The sequence below is a fragment of the Microchirus variegatus genome (genome assembly GCF_963457635.1).
Source record: "Microchirus variegatus genome assembly, chromosome: 3".
Lineage (NCBI taxonomy): Eukaryota > Metazoa > Chordata > Actinopteri > Pleuronectiformes > Soleidae > Microchirus > Microchirus variegatus.
Window position 1 is genome coordinate 14,678,112 of NC_139804.1, and position 26,963 is coordinate 14,705,074.

The window sequence follows — 26,963 nt, forward strand, 5'->3', positions numbered from 1 at the left end:
AGCAGCAGCAGCAGCAGCAGCAGCGCCCTTCTGCTTCCTGTTTGTTTCAGAAGGTGATCAAGTAACACCGCAACCACTACCACTTCTCCCTCCGCAGGCTTTTCCCTCCACCGCCTCCATCCAAGGTTTGGCAGTACATGATGAGATTTGCTGTCCCCTGTTGACCATATTTTTTACTATATGTTTATCTAAAACTCCAGTAGGATGTTATAATGTGATTCAAATCTACACACATTTACTAATTATTCCTTATTCAGAGTCATGACCTTATTCCGATTAAGATAATCAGAGACGAATACTTCTTACATGGCTCAGTAGGAATAAGATATTGTGATTGCTGTCCATGTCATTGTCGTCTATGATGATGAGTTTTTTCTCATTGCTTAAAAACAGAGGTCACATGAAGTCAAAAATCTCCCAAAAGCAGAAGTCTGTATGAACTTATCTATCTATTTACATCTACCTACCCACCTACCCACATCTACTGTACCTACTTAATTACATTTGAAATAAATAAAGGATTTATGACTCATTCTAAAAAATATATATATTTTATTCTATTATTAAATAGCAACTGAAGTGAGAAACCATACAAAAACCGTCAAAGAAAAACAAGAATTAATCTTATTTTGACTTTATTGTGATATGAGACAGTTTTGGAGATGAGATTAAAGGTTTGTCAAAGATGCATGAGGTGATGCAGGAAAAGTTATGAAGATGCTTGGATGACCTGGTTGTCTACAAAATGACAGCTCCACATGGGGGCAGCAAAGACCCACACAGCACAGCGTTTGTGAACTGAGGCAGTTTCAAAGGGAAACCAAATACTTTTAGTGACTTGAGTTGATAAAAAAAAGTAGTGCTCTCAGTGTGACTGTTTTCAATGAAAGCTGAGTGATGGTATTCTGACTCTCTGACTCTCTGACTCACTGCTCCACATTGTTTGCTTTCACTGCCGTGTATGCAGCAGACGTTCTACAGCAGAACATGAAGGTTTGTCACATATATGTTCTTTAACAATCTCCACAGGAAAGTGGTGGACAAGTGGTGGATCCCATCATTTAATATAAGGGCTATATCTGCTGTGTTGTGTGCTTGACCTCACAGTGAGGAGAGGTTAAAGGTGACAGAGTTCAAAACTTCCATAGCTTTCATAACTTTGTCGTTGTCTGAATTTGCTGAACATGCACTGAGCTCAGAGGGAGCAGCCTGTGCAGAGTAGTGCTGGGTCCAGCATGCTTCCATTACTGCTGCTCTTATTCAATTAAATGTACTCCAGCTCAGTCCAAAGCCACACTGTGCATAATCTCATCACATGTGATAGGCGTGTAATCAAAAGCACATTGAACTTGAAAGCGTACCTCATGTGAATGCGTATAATTATGGATATCAAAATATAATCATTTGCTTAATTGTGAGGCCTTGCCAAGAGGTATGAAATGACCTGAAAGAATACGACTGAAACTGGATCACAGTGTGTGAAATGTGACCTGGGGTTGGGTTTGGCAAGTCCACAGAGGCGGTGACTACGGTCAGGCCTCGGGCCAACGTCCTGTTTTGATGTGTATATTACAGCCAATAGACTTTACAAACATTATCCTTTAAAGACAATTCATCACTAGTATGCATCAATTTAACATTTGATCTCTTACAATAAGAGCTGCAGTTTCTCCATGATTGCAAAAGCACATTCCCCTAAACCAGGGCCATGTCTGTAGAAACACACACAAAAACCAAAAGTATGGGTCAAAGAATATAAAAAAATCCAAAGATTTATACACCATTTTTGAAAGTAATTCTACCACTGACTGTGCTCAGTCTACAACACATTTCTATCTATTATATCTATCTATTCATTTAAAGAGTTTATAGGAATTGTTAATTTGCAAGCCCAGTCCGTACGCTTTCATATTTAAAATACAATGTAAATAAATGACAATTCAACACAATGCACACATAACCATACATACATCTAATCTAAACTTATCTGGTTACATGAGTCTTAGCATGTGCACTGTGAATTCAGGGGACTGCTTACTGAGTGTGATCATGTGTTTAATGCACAGTACAGATAATTAATAAGTTTGAGATGAATTGCACATTGATTGACTCATTTTATTGCACACACACGCACACACACACACACACACACACACACGCGCGCGCACACACACACACACACACACACACACACACACACACACACACACACACACACACACACACACACACCTTTCTAATGATACATGCTTAGTATATTAACATTATTTTAGTGTTTTAACATTTTTCATTTAGTTCAATAGTGGAGATGACATACTAATTTAGAATAGAGTAGGCCTGTGTAGTATTGCAGCTACTCCAATTCTTTCTTCAAATACGTCCTCTGTTGCTTTGCAAATCAACATTAAAAAACAAAAAAACAACAACAACAAAAAACCCTGTAAGTTTGTCTGCTCTTATAATTACAAAAACAATGTTGACCACAATGAAGATTAGATGCTGATAGATTATTGAGGAATTACTCAATAACAGCAAACAATCCTGCACAGTGAACCTAAGGCAGGGGTGTCAAAGTGGAATGGGCAATATGAGCTATGAGTGTTTGTCTTGATAGGGCACGATCAATACTTCTTAGTAAAAACATATTTAGGATGTAAAATTAATTTATGAATGACAAAAAAGAAATAATAAAATCAAGAATCAAGCAATTTATAGACAACATTATAAATTAACTGTAGGCGTGAGTGTGAGAGTTTACTTTAATGTTGAATGTAACAATTATTCATGTAATAATAATTACCAAATGTCTTATTGTTATAATAATAAACATCTTGCAAACAAATATATTTAGCCTTGTATTCTGTATCTATCACCTCACTGGCAGCTGTGTCTAAACTACACACACTGTGTTTATAAGGAAGTGGAAAGTGGAGGTTGTCGGCCATGTTGTCATTATAATATGGTATTGAGTGGCAGGCCACAGGAAATCGATTGTGAGCCACATGAGGCAAAACCTGATTTAAGGAGTTTGCGACCTCGCTCTTTTTCATCAGTGTCCTAACAAGCCTGCCATGGAAATCCTTAGGAAATAGCTTTGGTTGTGACATGAGCTCAGTGTTTGGCATGATTATCTGAATGAGCTTATATTTCAGTTACAGATAGTTGGCTGATGTGTGACTAGTTTGCAGTGATTATATGACCCACGTGTCCCCAGAGGTCGTAGCATGGAGGTTTATTATGTGGCCTGTATACAGTATCAGAATCAGGAGAACAGGTGCTGCCGGGCCTTAATGATCCCTGTGGGAGTTTGGTTTCATCTTTGATTAATTGTGTGTTAACAGGAGAGGAGTTATCCTAATAGCTTCTGGTTGCCGAGCCAGCGGAAGTTTTTAGCTTGGTGGGGAGGTTGAAAAAGGAAAGGGGGGCTTTATAAATAGTCTCCATCAGGGGCACGAGGGGAAAAACAAGAGAGGAGCTGCCATTTGAATCCCGACAAAGCAATTTGCAGGTCATAATCAAGAGGACGGAAACATTTTATCGCATTTCCCTCTATAGTATAAGCTTCCCACTTCCATCACATCCACAGCAGAAATCCACGTCATATGAGCGCTGTAAAAACGGGTAACGCAGTGTTTCTGTGTTCAGACAGCTGGAACTCGACCAGCCAGTGATGAAAGATATCTCAACATATTCGATTTACAAGTTTATGGATTAGTATTGTTTACTTGACCTGCACATATTTGTCATCCATTGTGATAATTGAAAATATGTTCAGAAAAGGTTTTATTAACAGTATTAAACGTCACTGTCATCATTCCTCGATGTCTTTTCTTGAGCTCACATCTTGACCAATAAGGATTCGCTAGTCCATCAATCAAACAAACCATATTTATGTAGCACTATTCACACAAGGTACTGCAGCACAGTGCTTCACAGGATGAAAACATAATCAAGAAAAACAACCCAACAACCATATAATATAATCAGCATATGACTGGTATTATGTATTAAACTGGTAAGGAAGAAGTAAAGAAGTGAGGAATAGGAGGAATTGAGGAAAAGAAGTGAAGTGAGGAAACGCTATCATGGCACTCACAAAACAGCCATATGAGAGAAAATGCTGGAGACTAAAATACGAATATACTCATAAAATTTTTTTTTATAAAAACATAAATTGTAAAATGAAATAGATAAGTAAGTAATAGATATATATTAGGGTAGGATAACAATTATTATTGCTCTAAAATGAAGTAAAAACAGTTAAAATAAATAATTAGGTTCAAATCCTTTATTAAAAATCAAATAAAAAAATCCAGATATATACATATACATATACTGTATCTGCAGTCGTGATGCTGGCTGTTCCAGCTGACACAGGAAACATGGCTGCCAGTAAGGACACACGGAAACAATGATTTTAGCCGCTAAACAAAAGACACATCATGAAATGTATGCCATTTTGAATCTATGCGTTTCTGCTATAATTTGCCTAGATTAATCTTGTGTCTTGTTTGTAAACCGCACACCCGCCCTGGAGTCAATGTCCATTGAGAAAATCACCAATTTTACACCACAGCACGCAGGAGTTGTTGACCCACTAAGTTCGAATAAGTTTATATAAATTGTTGTTTTGGATTTTGAAATCCTTCATTTATTTTACCTCAGCGACACAACATGGCCAAAGGAAGCAGTTGCTGCCTTGAATTACAAATGCTCCTTTTCTTCATGGACTTTGGTGCAGGAACCTCATGAGATTCCAAGAATGGCTGCCACCATAGAAACCCTGCTACTTTTTAATAGCTCTTCTGTCTTATTTGTTTCACAGTAAATCAGTAATACACATAGTTAGTATCCATGTCTTCACCCCGGACTAGAATGCAATGAATTCAGGGGGTGATGTCACTCCCAGGTCCCAGTTCCGAGATTAAATTTAAACACAGCCTGGTTTACAAATTGCAGTTTCCAGTTGCAAAAGTCTTTCTAACAAGATACAGTGGCAAAAATATTGAGGGTGGAGCCGTTCTAACCTTACTGCATCCATTTTACACTGAAAGCCCAACAGAAAGGTGCCAAAAAATGGAATGGTTGGGGCTGGTTCTTTTGGTACTCTTCCTGATGGAAACGCAAAAAAAGTACCACACAAACCAAACTGTTCCACTCAGTGGAATCAGAACTTATTGTAAGAAGACGAAGAAGAACTGTGCCTTCCAGAAATGATATGAAAAATGAGAAGAACTTCAGCTGTGATAAAGAACTTTGAACTGTGGAGAGCAGCATTGCAAGTACTACACATATTTTTTGGGGGGGTTTCCATTAGGAATAGTAGCAAAATGATCGCCCCCATGACAGTCATTGGGCGACACAAAAAAGTAACTCCCTAGTGACTGGTATTTCTTGGGCGTTACAGGAAAAGAAGAGCTGCTGGATGTCCTCCATTGTTGCCTGTTGTGTTACGTACGATATCATCGTTCGTTTTCGTACAACGTAAAGCTTACATATCATGCTGCAGCCTATTCTCATGAAAGATTCGTACTGAAAGTTATGAAAAGTAATGCACGGTGTTTTTGTATGCTTTCGCACAAAGGTTTCACGACCACGGGAGTCGTGGTCGATGCGCTTATAGCCCCTAACCCTGTCGCTTTCCCTAACCCTACCGTCACCATAACCATAACAGGAACCGTAACGCTAGGTAGAAAATCCGTTCACCGAACGCATTTTTTTCACTGAAGTGTCATTTGAATTTCGTAGGATAATGCACGGAAAACGGGGTACGTTTTCATGCGAACCCTTCATGAGAATAGATGCTTGCAGACATGGCCATCAGTCACAGGCAGCACCCTTACTGTTCCAAACCAAACTGTACCAGGATGGAAACAGCATAAAACCATACTAATAACCCCTTAACTGTCCCCTTTTCACAGCTAATTGATTAAGAGGGGTTAAAAATGACTGTATCAAACTGATACAGATTGTCAAGGTTATTTTAGACAGCCCATGGCCAAGAGGAAAGGAAGGACGACTGTTCAAATCTGAGCTGGAGTGTCCCTGAGCAAGGCACCAATACGTGCATGCTCCTGGTTTGCGTGTTCAATACTTAGTGTGTGCAACAAATAACACATTCTAATATCGGATCAGGAAAAAATTGATGTCTTCATAATCTTTCTCTCTTAGTCAGACATGTGTGTCCCTCTGGTTCTGCCTGGAGGGTAAAAAGAGGTCACGAGTTGGTGATGATTTGTTTCCCCCTGTGAATAGACGCTATTTATAGACGGTGGACTGCAGCGTATATCAACACGCTCTGTTGTAATTATTTTTTGGCTTATTAAGTAATTATTGCGTGTCATCTATTGTCTCGCGGGATCGTCATTAAAGATAGACTTCGGCGGCCACTGCACGTAGATTTCCCAGTGACAGCTGGTCCACGGTGGAGATTCAAGAGCTGAGAAAATAAACAGCTGTGGATGAGGAGGAATAACACAGGGGTTCAAATCTCTCCTGATCTAACAAGTGTGTGTGTGTGTGTGTGTGTGTGTGTGTGTGTGTGTGTGTGTGTGTGAGAGAGAGAGAGAGAGAGAGAGAGAGAGACAATTGCCGGATTTCTGCGAATGAAATCTCTGCATATTTTCCTGTTTGGAGTAGATGTATACCAAACAGTGGTGACCTCCGCTCTTGCTGCTCAGCCTGCGCCGCTTCTTCTCTCTCAAACATCAGCGAGAATGACAGGCGATTCAATTGTGTGCAGGCGTTTGGGGAAACCTGCAACCTGCGTGTGACTGCAGCGGCGAGGTCGCAGCGCCGGAATTAGATCTGGTGCACGCGCGGGCGCGCGCGCGTTTTCTTGTGTGTATAGGTGAAGGAGAAGACGTGAGGGTCAGAAGTGCTGCTGACCTCTTTCCTCGCGCTGATTATAATCTGTTATAAGCCCCGAGAGCACAATTGAGCGCTTTGAGCGGAAGAGACGCGTGGAAACAAAAACGCACGTTACGCTTTTTCACCTTATTATTATTATTATTATCACCGAACAAACTGTACTACTTTTACACTTGTTATGCACGTGCACCTTGCATTCTGCCCGCTGTCTATTTACTTTCTTTACATTTTCTTTCTCTCGGTTTATATTCTAATTCATTATACGCTCGTGCGATCATACGCCAATTTAAAAACGTGTCATGATGATGCCCACACATTTACACATGTTGAGTGTAGTCCTTATAAACATCAGCACGATTTTCTATCATTATGTGGCGAGTGTAAGGAGGGAACCAAACAAAGTAACGTAATATTGCTAAAGCTAAAGTTATTAGGACTAACAAGGTCCTGTTTGTAGCCTACTAGAGACTGACAACGCCACCTTGGGACTTTCACCCAAAGATTTACCCCAATAAAGGACACGCAAGTAAATTCTACTCAGGATGCAAGAGACGTGGCTCAGAAATGTAAGAAAAATACAATTTATTGTTTAAATCCTCTTTTTTAAAAAACACAATTTAACCATTCACACCAGAAAAAGGAACATGTTTTAAACTGAGGCTTGGGGTGAAATGGGGCTAGTGAGGGGAGGAGTCCAAATTAAATTTAACTCAATCACCCAGGTATGTGACAGACACACACACACACACACACACACACACACAGTGAATACCCAAATCCCAAGGGACCACAGCACACAGGGAAAACGAACACCGCCACCCAGGTCACCAGCACCACCACCACCGGCCTCGGCAACTAAAACAAGATAAAGAAATTAATCACACAGAAAACAAACTCAAGATTCTCACAAAGACTGGGCAAATTATACAAAATATAAATTGCACAGAAATAAGAACAAATCAAACAAATAACAAGCGATATAAAGAAAATTAATAAACAAATTAAACAAAATAATTACAATAACGACTGGGCAAATTATACCAACTGAACTACATAAGATTGCCCAAATTAATTATACAATAATTAAAGAAAAGAAATAACCAATATAATACCTAAATCTTAAACGTATGACCTAAACAAATATCTGTAACAAAAAAATAAGAAATAAATCAGATCAATCCAACCAAAATAAATATTGGGAATCAAAACAAAAGGACAAGTGAACAAACAAAACCAAGTTAACAAAATAAAGAAATAAACCTAAACTAAGGCATCAAACTAAAACAAGCCGACACACGACAGTCCCATGCAGTACAGGCAGTGGACGACAATCGGGAGCAGGAGTCACGCTGAGACGCGGCAGAATTTCATGGAGAGACAAAACAGCAGCGGACAGCTGATCATCAGCTGATTGTGACGTCATCCAGATCACATTTCCTTTTTTTAAGCCAGGTTGCCAACATTTATCTAAAAAAATACAAAATTAACACTTATTATTAAGCTAAAATAATATTTTTAAGCGCCGCAATAAAAACAAATCACAAACCTTGTTGCAGAGTATGATGCCCGCACAACAAATCGGGGGAAGAGAGAAAGAGAGAGAGTTGCGCTGCTACCGGCATTCACCTGCAACCACCTCAGCGTTAGCCGTGAGGCACCAGGCAGAATGATGCGGAGAGAGAAAAGGACACTTACCACCGCAAGCGGAACAAACGGCGCACCTTGAGCAAGGCGTGCAAACCCAGTTGCTCTGCAGTACACAAGAGAAACTCCATAAGCATACAGGTAGATGAACGGGAGAAACGCGGAGCAGCACACAATCCTACTCACCAAGAGCCAAACACTCCGACCGGAAGTGACGCGTCGGAAAGGAGTGCAAAGAGTGAAACCGGGGGCGATCTACCATATTTATACGTAAATTCAAATTGACTATAATGCATGCGATGAAATTCATTCATGCTGCTACATTCCATCCCTGCTTCTTGCATCGTCGTCCCGACGATGGACGACTTCCCAACAAAGACATGCTAGTTCCAAGGTCTAAATAAAGCAGACACTGCATTGGATACTGGCGCAGGAGCGACAGCAACCTCCACCTGCCCAGCTGGCCGTGGGATGTGGTGCACATTAGAATGGTGACCAGCAGTTGAACGCATGGTCCGGCGTGGAGCCATATGGCCAGGACCAGGGCCACCACTTGAGAGAGAGACCAAGGGTTCTGATTCCCCAGTGCGTGGTGCTGTCAAAAGGTCACACCCAGAGGGATTGGGGCCTGATAGTGGGACTGGCATTTGGGGGGTCGCCTGGGTCACCACAGTTGACCTGGTGGCAGGCACGGGCCGAGAGGCCACTGGGGATCGTTGCCTAAAAACCAACAAATCATAATCAAATGAGCACTCATTTTCAACTGGTGGTTCTTCCACAGGTGGTGGATTAAGAGGGGAGGCACAACCAGAGGGGTCTGCTCCAACTACAGCCTTCAACATTCTGCGATGGACCTGCCTGATCTTAGTCTGGTCGTCCACTGGCACAATTGTGTACACCAAGCCACTTTCTACAGGTGCCCTCAACACTCGATACCTCACTGAACTCCATCTATCCTGGGTCTTGTGGGGCCCCCTTGCACTGAAATCCCGCAAGAATACCAACTGGCCCTCCCTCAGTGGCAGAGCTTTCACACGCTGGTCATGGACTTGCTTTCGGCGGGCTGCCGCCTGTTGCAAGCGCTCACTTGCACCTGCAAAAGCCACCTGCAGACGTGCCTGGTGCTCCTGGACCCACTCATGGACAGAACCGTCAACAGGAGTCTCAACTCTACCTAACAAAAAATCTAGGGGCAGTCGGGGCTCCTGGCCAAACATCAAAAAGAACGGTGACTCTCCAGTAGCCTGATGGGGAGTCGTATTATAACAATAAAGGACCTGAGGCAAACAGGAGTTCCAGTCCCTCTTTCGGGAGACAGGCAGTGTGCGCAGCAAGTTGTGGAGTGTCCTGTTAAACCGTTCACACTGACCATTCCCTTCAGGATGGTACGGGGTAGTGCGCGACTTCACAATGCCGTACAAACTACAAAGTTGCTGTATAAGTGAGCTCTCAAAATTACGGCCCTGGTCGGAGTGTAACCGAGCGGGGACACCAAATTTGTAAAACCACTCCAATACCAGAACCTTAGCCACTGTGGAGGCACGCTGATCCCGGGTGGGGACAGCTATGGTGTATTTACTAAAAACGTCCGTCATCACCAAGACGTTTTCAACACCATTCTGGGTAGGCTCAAGGGTGGTGTAGTCGATGGCAAGAATTTCATTCGGGCGTGATGCTAAAAGATGGCCCATATAGCTATGAGCTGTTGGGTGGACATCTTTTGCAACCTGACACCTCTCACATGCATGGCACCATTGCGCCACATCCGAGGACATGCCGGGCCAATAGCACCGGGACCGCAACAGTGCCAAAGTTCGTTCGACTCCCTGATGACCGTGCTCCTGATGGACGTGGGTCAAAACCTCCTTGGTGAGAGCATCAGGTAGCAGCACCTGAAACACAGGCTCTGCACTATCAGAGCGAGAAACCTTGCGGCACAGGACTCCGTCCCTCTCAACCAGGCGGTCCCACTGACGAAGCAGGGTCAATGTGGACTGAGACATTAGTGCCCGCTCCTCACGGCTGGGACGCTGCTTTTTTCGCCAAAACGGCAGCAACTCCAGAATAACAGGATCAGCCTGCTGGAGGGAACCTATCTCAGAATTAGTGTGCTGTGGCAGAGCTACAATGGTGGCTTGGGTTACCTCAGGCTTTCTCAAAACCAGAACCTGCTGCAATGGCTTGGGCATGGCAGTACCTGGAAGCATGGCTTCCAAATCCTGAGGACCAGGTGGGTACTGACGAGACAAGGCGTCGGCGTTCTGATTGCTCTTCCCTGACCTGTATTTAATATCAAAATCAAAAGAGGCGAGTTGAGCTGCCCATCGCTGGTCAGCTGCAGACAGTTTAGCAGATGACAAATGACTCAGGGGGTTATTGTCAGTGAAGACAACACACTTGTTACCTAGCAAGTACTCTCTAAATTTTTCGGTCATGGCCCACTTAAGGGCCAAGAACTCAAGCTTCATGGAACTGTAGTTCACCATGTTCCTTTCTGTAGGCCTCAAGCCTCGACTAGCGTAGGCTATCGGTCTTACCGTTCCTGCTTGTTTCTGCGAGAGAACCGCCCCCAAGCCACCATGGCTTGCGTCAACCTCCAAAATAAAAGGGAGGGAAAAATCAGCATAGGCTAATACTGGAGCAGTAGTGAGCTTAGCCTTAAGTGCTTGGAAACTTGTATCGCAATCCTCCATCCAACGCTTAATCACCTCATTCTTAGATTTCTTACCAGTCGTGGTACGACCAAACTCTGCCACAGCCTTATGCAGGGGAGCTGCCAACTGGGCAAACCCTTCCACAAACCGCCGGTAATAACTGGCGAAACCAAGAAAAGAACGCAACTCAGAGACAGTAGTGGGTGTTGGCCATTTAACAACTGCATCAATCTTGCTGGGGTCAGTAGAAACACCTTCACCCGATATGACATGGCCCAAGTAATGCACCTCTTTCTGAAAGAAGGCGCATTTGCTGAGCTTGGCCTTTAGACCTTCGTTTTGGAGTCGATCCAGCACGACATGCAACCGCTCGAGATGCTGTTCAACAGTTGATGAAAACACAACAATATCATCAAGATACAGCAGTAGTGACTCACATTGCTGATCCCCAAAAATGCGCTGCATCAGCCTCTGGAACGTGCTCGGGGCATTACAAAGTCCAAACGGCATTCTGTTCCACTCGAACAAGCCAAACGGGGTACAAAAGGCAGTTTTAGAACGGTCTGACTCAGTCACTGACACTTGATTATAGCCACTGGCCAGGTCGAGGGTGGAAAACCAGCAAGCACCTGACAGCGCATCCAATGATTCCTCTATGCGAGGCAGAGGGAAAGCATCTTTTCTGGTTTTTCCATTAAGTTGTCTGTAGTCAACACACATTCTCAGACTACCATCCTTTTTCCTCACCAACACAATGGGGGATGCATAGGGGCTGCTACTCTCCCGGATTACCTGCGATGAGAGCAGCTGACTGATGTGTTCTTTCACAACCTCATATTCTGAGGGTGGAATGCGCCTATAGCGTTGTCTGACTGGAACATCATCAACCAGGGGTATGTCATGAGAGAGCAGGTTGGTACAGCCCAGATCTCCATCATGGGCTGAGAAGACGGTGGTGTACTGCCTCAGCAGAGACCTCACTCGAACCTGTTCCTCTGTAGACAATGATGACAAATCAATGTCCTGCATCTGGTGCTGTCCCGTAGGGGCAACTGTCTGAGATGACGAGGTGGTTACACCAGATGGCACTTCAGTGACTCCTGAAGGAAGACTTACAACATTTACATCATCTAGTGTACCAACAACAGTGCGGGAATACAACATCACATCGGTGGAGCCCACGTTAACAACTGGTATATAGGTCGTGCCCCCAATCACTCGAACTAGGGCAGGGGAGGTGAGCAAGCCAGCAGGCAAACCAGAGGCTGGGGGTTCAAACAAGACTGTGGAACCCGAATACTGTTCGGAGCAGGTGGCTGCCACGATCTTCACGACGCCACCAGGAATACGCCAAGCCTTCTTGCCTCTGACCCTTGCCTTCCCTGGACCATCCCAAGGGGTCTGAGCATCCACACGCTGACACTGCTGCAGTGCCTGCACAACGGCCTCTGGGGTCCCAGAGAAGCAGGGCTGAGAAAACAAAGCCTCACCGTACTCACCAAAGAGCTCTTGGTAGCACCTACGTATCACATTCATTCCCAGGACACCAGGCACTTGAGCAGGTATACCCCCAGGGGGATCCTTCACGACCAACACCCCACAATTGGACATCAACTTCCCACAAAGTTGTACCTCCAGCTCCAAGTAGCCAATGTAAGGGATAGCTAACCCGTTAGCAGCTCGAAGCTGCAACCAGTGGCATGACTGGAGGCGCTCCTGGCCCCAAGGTTCAAAATACTGATGGAAAAAGGTCTCAGAAACAGTGGACACCATAGAACCAGTATCGACTAAGCAAGGGACCCTTACCCCACCCATGCCCACGTCAACATGGGGACAGGACGAGATCAACTTGGGAACATCTGGACTATTAAAACCAACATGCGAGCCAGTAGCTGCCCCATCCAAACTGTGGCTCTGCAGTTTGGTGGGCGCTAGTTTCCCGATCCCGACGCGGGACGAGTCGGCCTACTGTGATAAGATGGGGGTTGTGCAGAAGATTGTGGGTGAGATGCACGCACACCATCGCACTCCCTTGCAAAATGGCCAGGCTGCCTACAACGTCTGCATATTACAGGGTCGGCACGAGATGGACGGCTACTCCAATTAGAGTTCTGCAACCGTGTGATGCTCTCAGTGAGCTGATTCAGCTGCTCTTGCTGCCGCTTTAGCATCTCTCTCATCTCACAAACCTCAGACGCTGGTGGGGAAGAGACAGCCCCCTGATGGCTACCATGAACAACATACTGGACACCAAGCACTGAGGGAACTGAGTGACTGCGGGCCCTCCCACCACCAGGCAAACCTTCGCGCTCCCACTGGATCGCTTCAGCCCTGACATCAAGCAAAGTACATGCAGGATGTCTACGCACTAACTGCTTTAACTCACGACGCAAGGAACTCTCCAACACATGCTCAACGAATTGGTCTCTCAGAAGCGCGTCGGCATTCAGGACTCCTGTAGGTGCACGCTGCTTCACCCTCTCCATAAGACCCATCAACGCAAGAGAGAACTCCTGAAGAGTCTCTCCCTCCTGCTGCTTCCTAGAGAAAAATGTTTCCTGCAGAGCAACATAAGACTCTGTGCAACCATACAGTTCGCGCAAGATGGCAAGTATACTATCAGGGTCCTCCCTCTCCGCACCAGAACGATGCCTGATCTCCTCTTTAGCCTCACCCTCCAAGTGGTCATACAGAAAATATGCACGGTCAGAAAAAGATAAATGTCGTGCCCTCATACAGGCCTGTACCTCCTCTATCCACTCACTCAACCCTATACCCATTTTCCCCCTAAAGATGGGACACTTCCTATCTCGGGGCACGAAGACTAGTCTCTCTGCTACAGAGACACTAGAAGTAGAAGGGGCAGTAGATTGTGCCGAAGTGGCAGATGACGCACTAGGGCCAGGCTGCTCTTGACGCAGCCGCTCGTTATCAGCTTTTAACTGCGCCACCAAGGCTCTAAGTTCCTGTAACTCTTCCCCCATGACTAACACGAAACTCACTACCAGGTGAAACTACAGTGCAACAGCACCACAAATGTCAAACCTGTAGCAAGGAAACCTTCTTAGGCCAACCTGAAGATCCACTGCTGCTTTGTCTCTCACTGATGCCCCGTGTGCCTACCGAAAACAACAAAAGAAAAACAAAAAATGTTAGGTCACAAATTAAACACAAAATGAACACACGTCTCTGCTGTTAGAGTAAATCCTGCTGACAACGCCAGGTTTTGTGGCGAGTGTAAGGAGGGAACCAAACAAAGTAACGTAATATTGCTAAAGCTAAAGTTATTAGGACTAACAAGGTCCTGTTTGTAGCCTACTAGAGACTGACAACGCCACCTTGGGACTTTCACCCAAAGATTTACCCCAATAAAGGACACGCAAGTAAATTCTACTCAGGATGCAAGAGACGTGGCTCAGAAATGTAAGAAAAATACAATTTATTGTTTAAATCCTCTTTTTTAAAAAACACAATTTAACCATTCACACCAGAAAAAGGAACATGTTTTAAACTGAGGCTTGGGGTGAAATGGGGCTAGTGAGGGGAGGAGTCCAAATTAAATTTAACTCAATCACCCAGGTATGTGACAGACACACACACACACACACACACACACACACAGTGAATACCCAAATCCCAAGGGACCACAGCACACAGGGAAAACGAACACCGCCACCCAGGTCACCAGCACCACCACCACCGGCCTCGGCAACTAAAACAAGATAAAGAAATTAATCACACAGAAAACAAACTCAAGATTCTCACAAAGACTGGGCAAATTATACAAAATATAAATTGCACAGAAATAAGAACAAATCAAACAAATAACAAGCGATATAAAGAAAATTAATAAACAAATTAAACAAAATAATTACAATAACGACTGGGCAAATTATACCAACTGAACTACATAAGATTGCCCAAATTAATTATACAATAATTAAAGAAAAGAAATAACCAATATAATACCTAAATCTTAAACGTATGACCTAAACAAATATCTGTAACAAAAAAATAAGAAATAAATCAGATCAATCCAACCAAAATAAATATTGGGAATCAAAACAAAAGGACAAGTGAACAAACAAAACCAAGTTAACAAAATAAAGAAATAAACCTAAACTAAGGCATCAAACTAAAACAAGCCGACACACGACAGTCCCATGCAGTACAGGCAGTGGACGACAATCGGGAGCAGGAGTCACGCTGAGACGCGGCAGAATTTCATGGAGAGACAAAACAGCAGCGGACAGCTGATCATCAGCTGATTGTGACGTCATCCAGATCACATTTCCTTTTTTTAAGCCAGGTTGCCAACATTTATCTAAAAAAATACAAAATTAACACTTATTATTAAGCTAAAATAATATTTTTAAGCGCCGCAATAAAAACAAATCACAAACCTTGTTGCAGAGTATGATGCCCGCACAACAAATCGGGGGAAGAGAGAAAGAGAGAGAGTTGCGCTGCTACCGGCATTCACCTGCAACCACCTCAGCGTTAGCCGTGAGGCACCAGGCAGAATGATGCGGAGAGAGAAAAGGACACTTACCACCGCAAGCGGAACAAACGGCGCACCTTGAGCAAGGCGTGCAAACCCAGTTGCTCTGCAGTACACAAGAGAAACTCCATAAGCATACAGGTAGATGAACGGGAGAAACGCGGAGCAGCACACAATCCTACTCACCAAGAGCCAAACACTCCGACCGGAAGTGACGCGTCGGAAAGGAGTGCAAAGAGTGAAACCGGGGGCGATCTACCATATTTATACGTAAATTCAAATTGACTATAATGCATGCGATGAAATTCATTCATGCTGCTACATTCATATGGATGAAACATTAGATTATTACAGTTATTCCAACCATAATCGTTGAGAGATTGATGATCTAAGGCTGTGAAAGTCACGTGAGCACTAAGGTTAACGATTCGATGTCGTTTACAGAGTTTGGGTTCTTAAAAAATAACACACACAATTAAATACACTGTAAGATTTATCAAAGTGTCTTAACTAATGCTATTGCTGCCTTAAGAACAGGAATAAAGGCAATGAAGATCAGTTTCAACGAGAAAATGAATTTCTATTTCAGATGAAATACATTTAGCTGGTATTTCACAACTCATTCTTTGATGTTTAAGTAAATTAAAATTAATAAGTTATAATCACATTTTATTACAGTGTATGTTTATGTATACGTCCCAAAAACAAGAGCGATATTGCCTTATATGTCACATATGTTGATCACATAAGGAATATGCAAATATGTTAGAAACTATAAGCCATGTCATAATTTTTATTTATACTTTTTTTTTTTTTAATCTCAAATACATCTATTTCATAAATGGAAGTTTAATTTGATTACCCAATATATTATATTGCAATTTCCTTGGAATAATTAGGCTATAAATGCGAAGTAATCTGAGCTATTTCGCATTACAAAATAAAAATATATTTGCATCATTTTGTTGTCATTGTCATGATATTTTTTAAACGGACGAATTTGGTAAAATGTTCACGACAGTGAGTTCATGACTGTTTTTAAGACATTCACAAACGCAACGAAAGGAGGACATTTCTCTTTAAATCATACAAGACAAAAGACTAATTATTATTATTATATTTAGCATTATTACTATTTATTATCGTCTGTCGACTGAGAAAACATACAAGGGTTTTTTTTCACCTTGCGCAGGAAATAAGTGGCCTCATACAAGCAGGTATTCATCACCTGCAGCTGAATCACAAGGACCTCATTCACATGTGACACGTGGCAAATAAACTCCTCCTGACTTTGACTTTGCTGCTGCATGGCGCCATTGGAATCATGCACGAATAATATAACCGTGACACCTTTAAAATGACAATAATTGAATTAAATGAACCAGTAAATTGATCGTGCCAGTAAAAGAGTAGAAATAAACATGCATTTATTTTTTTCCAAACAATAACAGCCATATTTGAGGCAGAAGAAGTATGTGCTCGAGTCATGGATCTCCACTGACATTTTTAATTCCCGCGGAAAGCGAGACGGAATAAATCGGCTCCAATATATCACCTATACATTAGTTTCTCGTGATTCTTATACCAATTACCACATGAGAAAATACTGATCTCTCGACCAAGGTTAAAACACAGTGCTGTACAGTCCGAGCAAAGGCAGCTACACAGGGGACAGATTTATTCCCAAGAAGATCATTGCTCTCTCATCATCCTCCTCTTCCTCACATATACTTCACACATTGGTATAGTGAAATTAGATTAAGATAGAGCGAGAGAAATGTGACTCCAATTAATATAATAATAATAATAATAATAATAATAATGATATATATATATATATGTATATATATTTTTTATTTTTTTTATTTTACCCTGGTATATAACAGTATATCTGGTTTACTATCACCAATTAGAGAAGCTTTAGTGCTATCATAAATGTGTATATATGTTGTGCTTTTCTAGCCTTGACTTCAGTAGCCAGAAGCAATATTTGGTTAACGGTGCAGTGTGTAAATGTTAGCATGAACATGTATTAGTGAATTTGCATGTTGCAGCAGATTATCCCTCACATCATCACTACCTTCAAAGGGAACCCTCAGTTAGAATGAAAACTCAAACAGAGCTTTAGGTTGTCCACTGTGGGGCTGTTATAAAAACATGACTGGTCCAAAATGGCTGCCTCCTGTAGAGCTAACCCATGCTCCTGAAGCTCAGTCTGTGGAAATGAAAACAACAACAATAACAAAACAATGCATATATTCAGGTGAAATGTACACTAATAAATAATATAGTTGTTGTTGTTCTGCCAAATAAAAACAAAAATAAACTAAATTATACACCCTGGACTTGTAAGTGTAAATGTAGATATATTTAGATATTTAAATAGTTTATCTTGTTATTTTTATTTTGGAGTTGAAGATTGCTCACATAGTGAACATTTGAATATACAGTAAGTTTTTATATGGGTTTACTTGTTTAATTAAAGGTCAGTATCACCACAAAAGTAGAAGCAGGGCCCAAATCACATTCAGCTTAGGTCCCTATAAATGTTTGGGGCGCCCTTGCACCAGTGCCGACTATAGAGGAGCCGCAATCGAAACATTCACAGGCAAATAAATAATGTGCACTGCACTTATCCGTAAAACTCAATAATATATAAATCAGAACATCACTATCAATTCATGATTGTGTTCAATTCACCTGTGTAATGTGTTTTCATTGCTCTGTGGTAAACAAATAAATAAATGTGATTGTACCCTAACGACGATGTAAAGGATAGTTACACATGATGTATTGTATTTATCATTCAACACACTCGGCTTTCAAACGCACCCTTATCTCCCTCGTTGTTTACAAAACATAAACGTGGGGAAACAGAGAATAATGCACACACGGAGCTACATTACACACGCACACGCACATGCACACGCACACACAGCAGGCTGGCAGGCCGGTGATGGAGGTTTGCTGCAGGCCGCAGGTTTACTCACCGCTGCAGGACTGAGGGACATCATTGTCTCTGGCAGCAGCAGCAGCAGCAGCAGCAGCAGCAGCAGCAGCAGCAGCAGCAGCAGCAGCAGCAGCAGCAGCAACAGCATGATCACGGTTTTATGGGAAAATATTCTCTCCCCCGTGAGTTCCTGTGCACGCATCAGTTCAATATCCTCTGGAAAGCAAACAGCATTCTTATGTCTGACCATTGAAACACATGAAGAGCAGTATACGTGGAGCTCACCAAAGGAAACTGTTTGGAGGAAAAAATTTAGACAATTTTATTTAATTGTACTATTTTGGAATAAACCACTAAACCACTCTAAGCGTTCCAGCTACATTGAAAAAATAGTAGCTTGCCTTTATAAAAACGCTCACTTGTAATAACAACATTGTTATTTATGACACAGTTATAATTGCTATTATTTTGTCCAATTCTTCAATTCGGCTGAATTTGAGTTTGGTTTGCATCAAACAAAAACGTTTTTAAAAAACGTATAAAAAATGTATATTACTGTATATGATGCACATGTCATTTATGTATTTCTATTTATGAGGTGGAAATATGGTAAAATAACATATGTCTAAAACATACATAAACATATACTGCATATTTGTAAATATGCACAAATATACAAATGGGACTATGATATTCCATGTGTGTGTAAAACCTATAATGTGTGTAAGTAGGTTTTCAATTAGATATTATCTAAATGATAAATATATATGAATCACACATATCACGTATAATATTATTATCATCATTATAGTCACATATTGTGATAATAATTATAATAATATTATTGCATATATATGTGTGTGTGTGTATACTGTATATATTATATTACATTATATGATGGTCTGTCCCTACACTATATAAACGAATGGAAAAACGACTTCAAGTGGTTCTCGACAGCTTTTCAATAACCCACATTTCTAATGAATCACAGTCCAGTCACGCCTTCTGAGAAAGGCTCATGTAAATAACATTATTACAACTGTACACCTCTCTATGTTGGTTGCTTGTTTTTTGTTTATTTATTTATCTATTTTTATAATTTCCTGTGCAGCGCTGAATACGAGTGTTTATTTTTTTCTCCTTTCAATATCAACTGAGGTGTGTGTGTGTGTGTGTGTGTGTGTGCGTGTGTGTGTAAACACCTCACAGATTGTACAATCAAATGATAATAATCATCACTATTATTGTTTCTGTTAGATATAAATATTCTGTAACTGCTTCGCTTTTATTTAGAAAAATCGAAGCTGGATGGTCCTCTGGGCTCACAAAATTATTATTATTAATTTTTTTTGAAATGTGGATGGAGCTGTCAGTCGGTCAGTCGGTAGGTCAGTATGATGAATCATTGATTTATTAATTAAAATTAAATATGCTCCCCGTATTCAATTTCAGAGTGAATTTCTCTGTCTGTGTATAATGTCACTTTTTTTTTTTAAAGCTGCAGCTAAAACCCGTGGACTTATGAAAAACGTCTCTAGAGCACGTCCTCTCGTTGTTGGCCGTGTTTCCTACACGATTCTGTGCGCTATTATTTACTCGGCAAGTTCACTGCATTAATATTATCATTGTTGACACACACACACACACACACACACACACACACACACACACACACACACACACACACACACACACACACACACACACACACACACACACACACACACACACACACACACACACACAATAGAGTAATATTAAAAACAAGCTATTATTGTGTCATATGTGTGGTCTATAACATGCCATATATATATATATATATATATAGGTCATTAATATCTATTTGTTTTTCTATTATGATATATGACAAGTACATATTCATTAAGAGAAGGTTTGTTTTTATATCCTTTGCGAAACATGAACTTCCATTAATTCGCATAATTTAAGATAAATAATAAGCAACCGACAACAAAAATGCGAGTGTCTGAATATCAGACATTTGACGACAAAATAAACAACCGTTAAACCTCAGGCAAACGTACACAGGATTATATGACATTATATTATTGAAATAGTATTAACATATTATAATACATTTCTAACGGTATATTTATTTATGTGTACACACACATATAGACGCGTTTTTATACTTCACACGCGTTTTCGTTGCTGGCTGTTGTTTGTGGTTTTGTTGGTTTACAGTGGCAACAGTGGTGCTCCCAGTCTACAGCAACACAGATTAGTTCACGGACCACTGTTTCAGTTTGAGAAATGCAAGTTTATTAAGAAAATTCACAAATCTAGAAAATAAGGGAGGGAAAAGTGCTATTAAAATGAAACATGTCCCTGACATGAAGGAGACAACATACTCTAGCTAATCACGTTTATAAAAAAAATAATAAAAATAATAATAATAATAATAATCATTTGAGAGATTAATAGGAAAGAACTGGCACTGCATGGCTGGCGTCATATTGGAAATCGTTATTATACAAACATGTGGGGGGAAAATATATTGGAAAACCCTGAATTGTGTTTTTTGGCAGTCTGATAAAAAAGAGAAACTAAAGAGCAGGTGAATGCTCGGTGTCTTTTTCCTCTGGAGTGCACGCGCCTCTGATTCATGTCACATTCAAGCATTAGAGCATCTTGCTGTGCGCGTTTCATTTGGCAATAGGCCGTGCGTAAAAGTGGTCGTTACGCACAGCCTCACGCGCAGCAATGTATGTCCCGGTCATATATATATATGTACATATATATATATATATATATATATATATATATAAATATATATATATTCTGTATTACTTTTCAAAATGCACATTTTAGGCTACTAGTTATGAGCATCAGTCCAAGTGTAACACGAAATTGCTCCCAGAGGTTGAGCTACCTGATGCGTCCCGACGGCTCCTTTACCTCCTTCCATTTCGTAAAACCTCCTCGCGCATACTGTAACCTCCTCGTGTCAGCTGGACCCGAACAGCTCGTCACAAAAGTATCTTCAAAAATAAAAACAAACAAACAAACAAACAAACAAAATCGGTTTTGAAATCACAGGAATTTAACTCTCGCTCTTTGAGTCCTCAGTTTTTGACGCAGACAGTCTGGAAAACCTCAAATATCAATCCGCGTGTGTAACGCCGAGTGTTTGGTCTCGTGTTCCCAGTAAGAGCAGTGCATCATGGACAGCTCCGCGGGCTGGCGGGAGCAGGCGAACTGAAGGCCCGCTCCGTTACTGGAGGAGACTGGCGGCGGCGCCGCGGTGGCCGGGCTCAGCTGCTGGGCATGATGTGGATGCGCGGGGTGGTGGTGGTGACTCATGCCGTTGTAAGAGTTCACCATGCTGGGCAGCGCCATGCTCTGCACCCGGGAGTAAGGGTTATAAGAGGAGGGGGGCGACAGGCCCTTCACGTTGACTGGACTCACGTTGCCGCCGGTCATCTGACAGGACGTGTAGGACATCGGGGTGGGCGGCTGGCCTAGTGACCAGGAGTTGTTCATGAAGCTGGACTGCAGGTACTTGGGTGGGGACAGGTAGCCGTAACCGTCGCCTCCGAACAAGGACTTCCCCGGCTGGAAGTGCGTTGGTGGAGGTCTGAAGGGCCGCTTCATCCTGCGGCGCCTCCTGTAGTTCCCTTTCTCAAACATGTCCTCACAGGCCGGGTCCAGAGTCCAGTAGTTCCCTTTCCTCTCTCCGCCGCCCTCGCGCGGAACCTTGATGAAGCACTCGTTGAGGCTCAGGTTGTGCCTGATGCTGTTCTGCCAGCCTTTCTTATTTTTCTCATAGAAGGGGAACTTGCTGATAATATACTGGTAAATACCGGACAGAGTCAGGCGCTTCTCTGAACTCTCTCTGATGGCCATGGCGATGAGAGCCACATATGAGTACGGCGGCTTCTGGGACGGGTCTGGCTTCTCGGGGACTTTGTCCTGGACCGGCTCCTCTTTGGGTCGCTCCTTTTCCTTGTTCGCGTTGGTGTCATGGATCATCAGAGCCATTGCGTCATCCTCTGAGCTCTGGTAAGTGGCCATCATTGCCGCGCACCAAAACAAAACAAGTCCGCTGCAGATGCAGACAAACACACACGCACTGCGGCTCCTCGGGGCGCACCGTGGAGTGGAACTCGTCCTCCACAGAGCGCGCAGAGAGATCTATTCGGATTTTTGCAGCGCGGTGACGGTGGCATGCAGAACTCCTTCCTCCCGTCAACCAGGATTCTTCTAAACTGATGCAGTGGTTAAGTCAAGTTGTGGTAAGTGAGTGAGTGACTAAGCCCAACCCTTTTCCTCTGCTCTCATCTCCACTCACAAGCCGCCTCTGCTCCAATCCTCTCCACGCGCAGACGTAGTGCTCCGTGATTTGCGCGTATCCGAGAACCGCCTCCGGTCGTTACAGTGTGTAAAGAAACAATAATAATAATCAGCTTACCATCGTGAAATGGAGTTTTATCATCAGACCCGGGGTTAAAAAAACATTATGCAAATATGTGAGTGAAGTAAGAAACAACAAACGAAAATATAAATGCATGGAGTTGTTGGAGGCCTTAATTTATGCATTAAGATTTAGTGGATTAAAGATTATCCTAGAAACAAACACAGACAAACACAGATACAAAGAAAGACATGATCAACTTGATGATATTTTCAAATAATAAGTACTATTATCGTTATTAGTATTATTTAAATTATACCAGATTTATAATGTTTCACAAACTTTTTATATATGGGGCCAATTTTTGAAAGGAGCAAAAATAAAAAGTTTTGACCATTTTGACTGACATTCTTTTAAGTCTTATATTATTTTTGTGAGAAAAACTAATCTCAGTTTGATTTTTTTTGCTTTTGGTTATTTATTATTTTTATTGTATTTTTTAAATTCAACGCTTTAGATGAAGCAAAAAGCTGGAAAATGATCATTGCTCAAATGTTATGTACAGCTGTCTGTGACCCATGTGTGTGTTCTGACCCACCAGTGTCTGTAGCAATGATTGATTTATAGTGCGGAGAAAAACCCTCCTTCATTCAAACTCACCGCATCACTGAAAAAAGAAAATGGTTGACAAAGTCAAATGCAGTCCAAATATATGGACATTAGCAAACGGCTACATCATGTGTAATAATGATAATAAGAGAATCTTGAGAGACAGTTAACGCGGCTTCATTAGCTCACAGTGAGAGGGAAGTGCAGGCACAGAGGGATGGATTTCTGTGGCCACCCATGCGGCTCCCCCTCGGCTCTCTCTGGGAATGGATTTCCGTGCAGTGAGTGCATGTGCAGGTGGAGCAGCATTGGCCTGTGTGTCATCACCCTGCAGCAGTCAGTCAGTCAGTCAGTCAGTCAGTCTACAGCCATGGCCGCCGCAGCCATGGCAGCAGCAGCAGCAGCAGCAGCAGCTGAGCCGCAGTCAGAGCCAAGCGTCTCTCATCGTGCAATTACAGCGCACTCACGGTCTCAAGCGTCGCAGCGAGATGTTGTGCCTTGTTCCGACGTCTCTTCACATGTTTAAGGCGAAGAACATTACACATTATTACACATTACACAACATCCACATAATCTCAACAAGCAAATTATGCGCCACTGCTTTGCCAAGCAAATTGGCTCTGGACATCATTCAGTCAGTGTGTTAATGATAATGAATTCAGCTTTTAGACAAGTTCCACCAGTTGACAGATCATTAAAATACATCAAATTGAGCATATATATATATATATATATACGTATATATATATACGTATATATATATATATATATATACACATATATACATATACACATATATAATTTTCAATTTATAAATATATATATGGCAAAAACATACACGCAAACACAGTGGATCATCACGATTTCATCGTTTATGTTATTTAAAAATTATTACAAAATGACATATTTTCTATCTATCTATCTATCTATCTATCTATCTATCTATCTATCTATCTATCTATCTATCTATCTATCTATCTATCTATCTATCTATCTATCTATCTATCTATCTATCTATCTATCTATCTATCTATCTATCTATCTATCTATCTGTCTAATAATTCTTATTTAATATTCATTTTATTTACATTTATTACTATTTTTATAAATATAAATATCTTTTTGACGCACATTTTGACACAATGCTGCTATCACACAGCGTGTCCACAATCCACAAACAAAAACACTGAGCGTGAAACATGAGCAGTGCTTGTAGTGAAGGCTTCAGTGTTGCGCCGAGGAATGTGCACGTGATCATGCCTGTTTTTGTTTGCCACGACTCTGATAAGCGAGGAATAAATAAACAAACAGGTTAATGAATCAAAGAAAAACAATAAAAAAAAAACACTGGCTACACAATTTTTAAAATATACTGATATGGAGACTATTGACAAATTTGATTTATTTATATTCGTGCATTTGTCTTTATTTTAACCATGTTTAACCATGTGTGTTTTGACACTCTTGCCACAAATCACTCTGTGCCACAGAAAGATAAAATATTAGACACAAATTATGTGAAATGTATTTGTTCATTTATTCCTTTGGCTTAATTAAGTTCTATTATATAGTATATATTTCAGGATTATCTTATTCGAAGGAAATCATACAATTGCGTATCCATGTCTAAACGAAATGATCATCATGAAGTGGATTTTCTGGGTTGACGTGCGCAAGACAACAACACGCACTCGAGTTACAGAGGAGGAGAGACGGTGTTTTCGTCCGTTTTCTTTCTTTCTCTCTCAAGTTATCACTCCATCAAAATGCAATAAATCAAATATATTCCTCCAATTCAAAAGATCGGAACTGTCTCACCGCACTCTCTTACATACAGTTATCTGAATATGAATTGATAGGTTTGTATCTGGACAGACTCTAACATCATCATCATGTCAGGCCTGACAGTTATTTTAGTGTTGCCACAGTAACAGGAACAGCAGATCCTCCAAACCGCCACGAAGTATGTGAAATACAGGAAAATGTTTTTTTTTTTTTTTTATGAGGTACACATCAAAACTCCTGAGTCCTCAAAAGGTCCACATGAATCCACACAAAGCACTGCTGCAGTGCGTGCGGCGAGCCAATAATAAACTCCAGTCCAATCATTGTAACAGGTCATAATGTAATTCGAAAGAGTGGAATTCCTGTCCTCGCGCACTTCCTGCCCTTGCAAGGTCTCGGGACTAGGATGTTTATGATAGCGCGTGCTGGTGGAATGCGGCCGAAAGCGGACGGATCCACCGGGTCAGTGCGGGACCAGCGGGACCGGCGGCCCTCAGATAACAAGGTTACAGGAGCAGGGGAGAGCATGTAGAAAGCAAAAAAAAAAACCGACAAAAATTATATATTGTAGTTGTTAAAGTCATATTATATAATAACTATTTATAATCTATAAACGATTTATTTATAATTTATAACCAGAAATTAAATATAAAAATATGAGGGATTTATACGCTAACGCGCTATTATTTGCTGTTTTATTCGTTACTTTAACCATATTTTTGTAATTTTGTCACGATAGAGTAAGATTAATGTTGTTTAATTGTTGTTTTCTTTCGATCTTCCTGAGGAGGCTGCATTGGTTTTAATCCTACAGTGTAAGGACACAGATACAATGACCTCCATGATGTGTCCGCAGAGGAGATTGGATTATTTGTAATCTGAATGGAAAATTAAGCAAAAATGAAGTTAATTTATAATATATATAATTTATTAATGCAACAAAAATGGTTAAAAAATTATTGTTGATCAATCTTACACAGCATAATTGTGTTTACATTGTGTATATTTAGTGTCTGGATTAATACTGTTAATTAGAACCACAAATTCAATCTTGAATTGGTTTGTCCCAGTTTCATCTTACTGGCACTGCTTCATTTGCATCTGGCTTTCCTACAGAAGTTGACATCAACACTACGCTGTGTCTCTTTTTGGCTCCTCAATAGAACCCTGATGAGGTGCAGGAAAGCGGGACTTCATGGAGGAGGAGGAGGAAGAAGAAGAAGAAGGAAGGATTTACCCTCAGCCCTCATGCAGTGCCTCTGACTTGGGCCTTGTTCCTCTCTGAAAGAAGAGAGAAAGAGACAGAGCAAATAAACACTGACCACCAGGCCCCGACTTCCACCTCCTCCATCTCCTTTACATCCTCACCCGCATGGATTAAGGTCTGCAGAGGTGGGGTACACAAAAACATGCACATGAACACATGGTCTCGCTTTCGTTTTTTATTTTACCTTATCAATCTGTACTTGTTTAAGTACAATTCAGTGCTCTAAAAGTTAGTTTACCTTCATGATACTAAGGTACAGAAATGTACCCACTGAAAAAGTACAATTCTCTTATTTATTGTTTTTAAATGAC

General features: G+C 41.5%; 1 protein-coding gene across 1 annotated transcript; it reads right to left on the minus strand.

Annotated features, from left to right (window-relative positions):
• Positions 1–21,733: 21,733 nt before the first annotated feature.
• On the minus strand, positions 21,734–22,654 carry foxl2a (forkhead box L2a; the record flags this gene model as incomplete). Its single annotated transcript, XM_083887138.1, has 1 exon — positions 21,734–22,654. The coding sequence occupies one exon, from the start codon at positions 22,652–22,654 to the stop codon at positions 21,734–21,736; it is 921 nt and encodes a 306-aa protein (XP_083743264.1).
• Between the last annotated feature and the right edge of the window lie 4,309 nt (positions 22,655–26,963).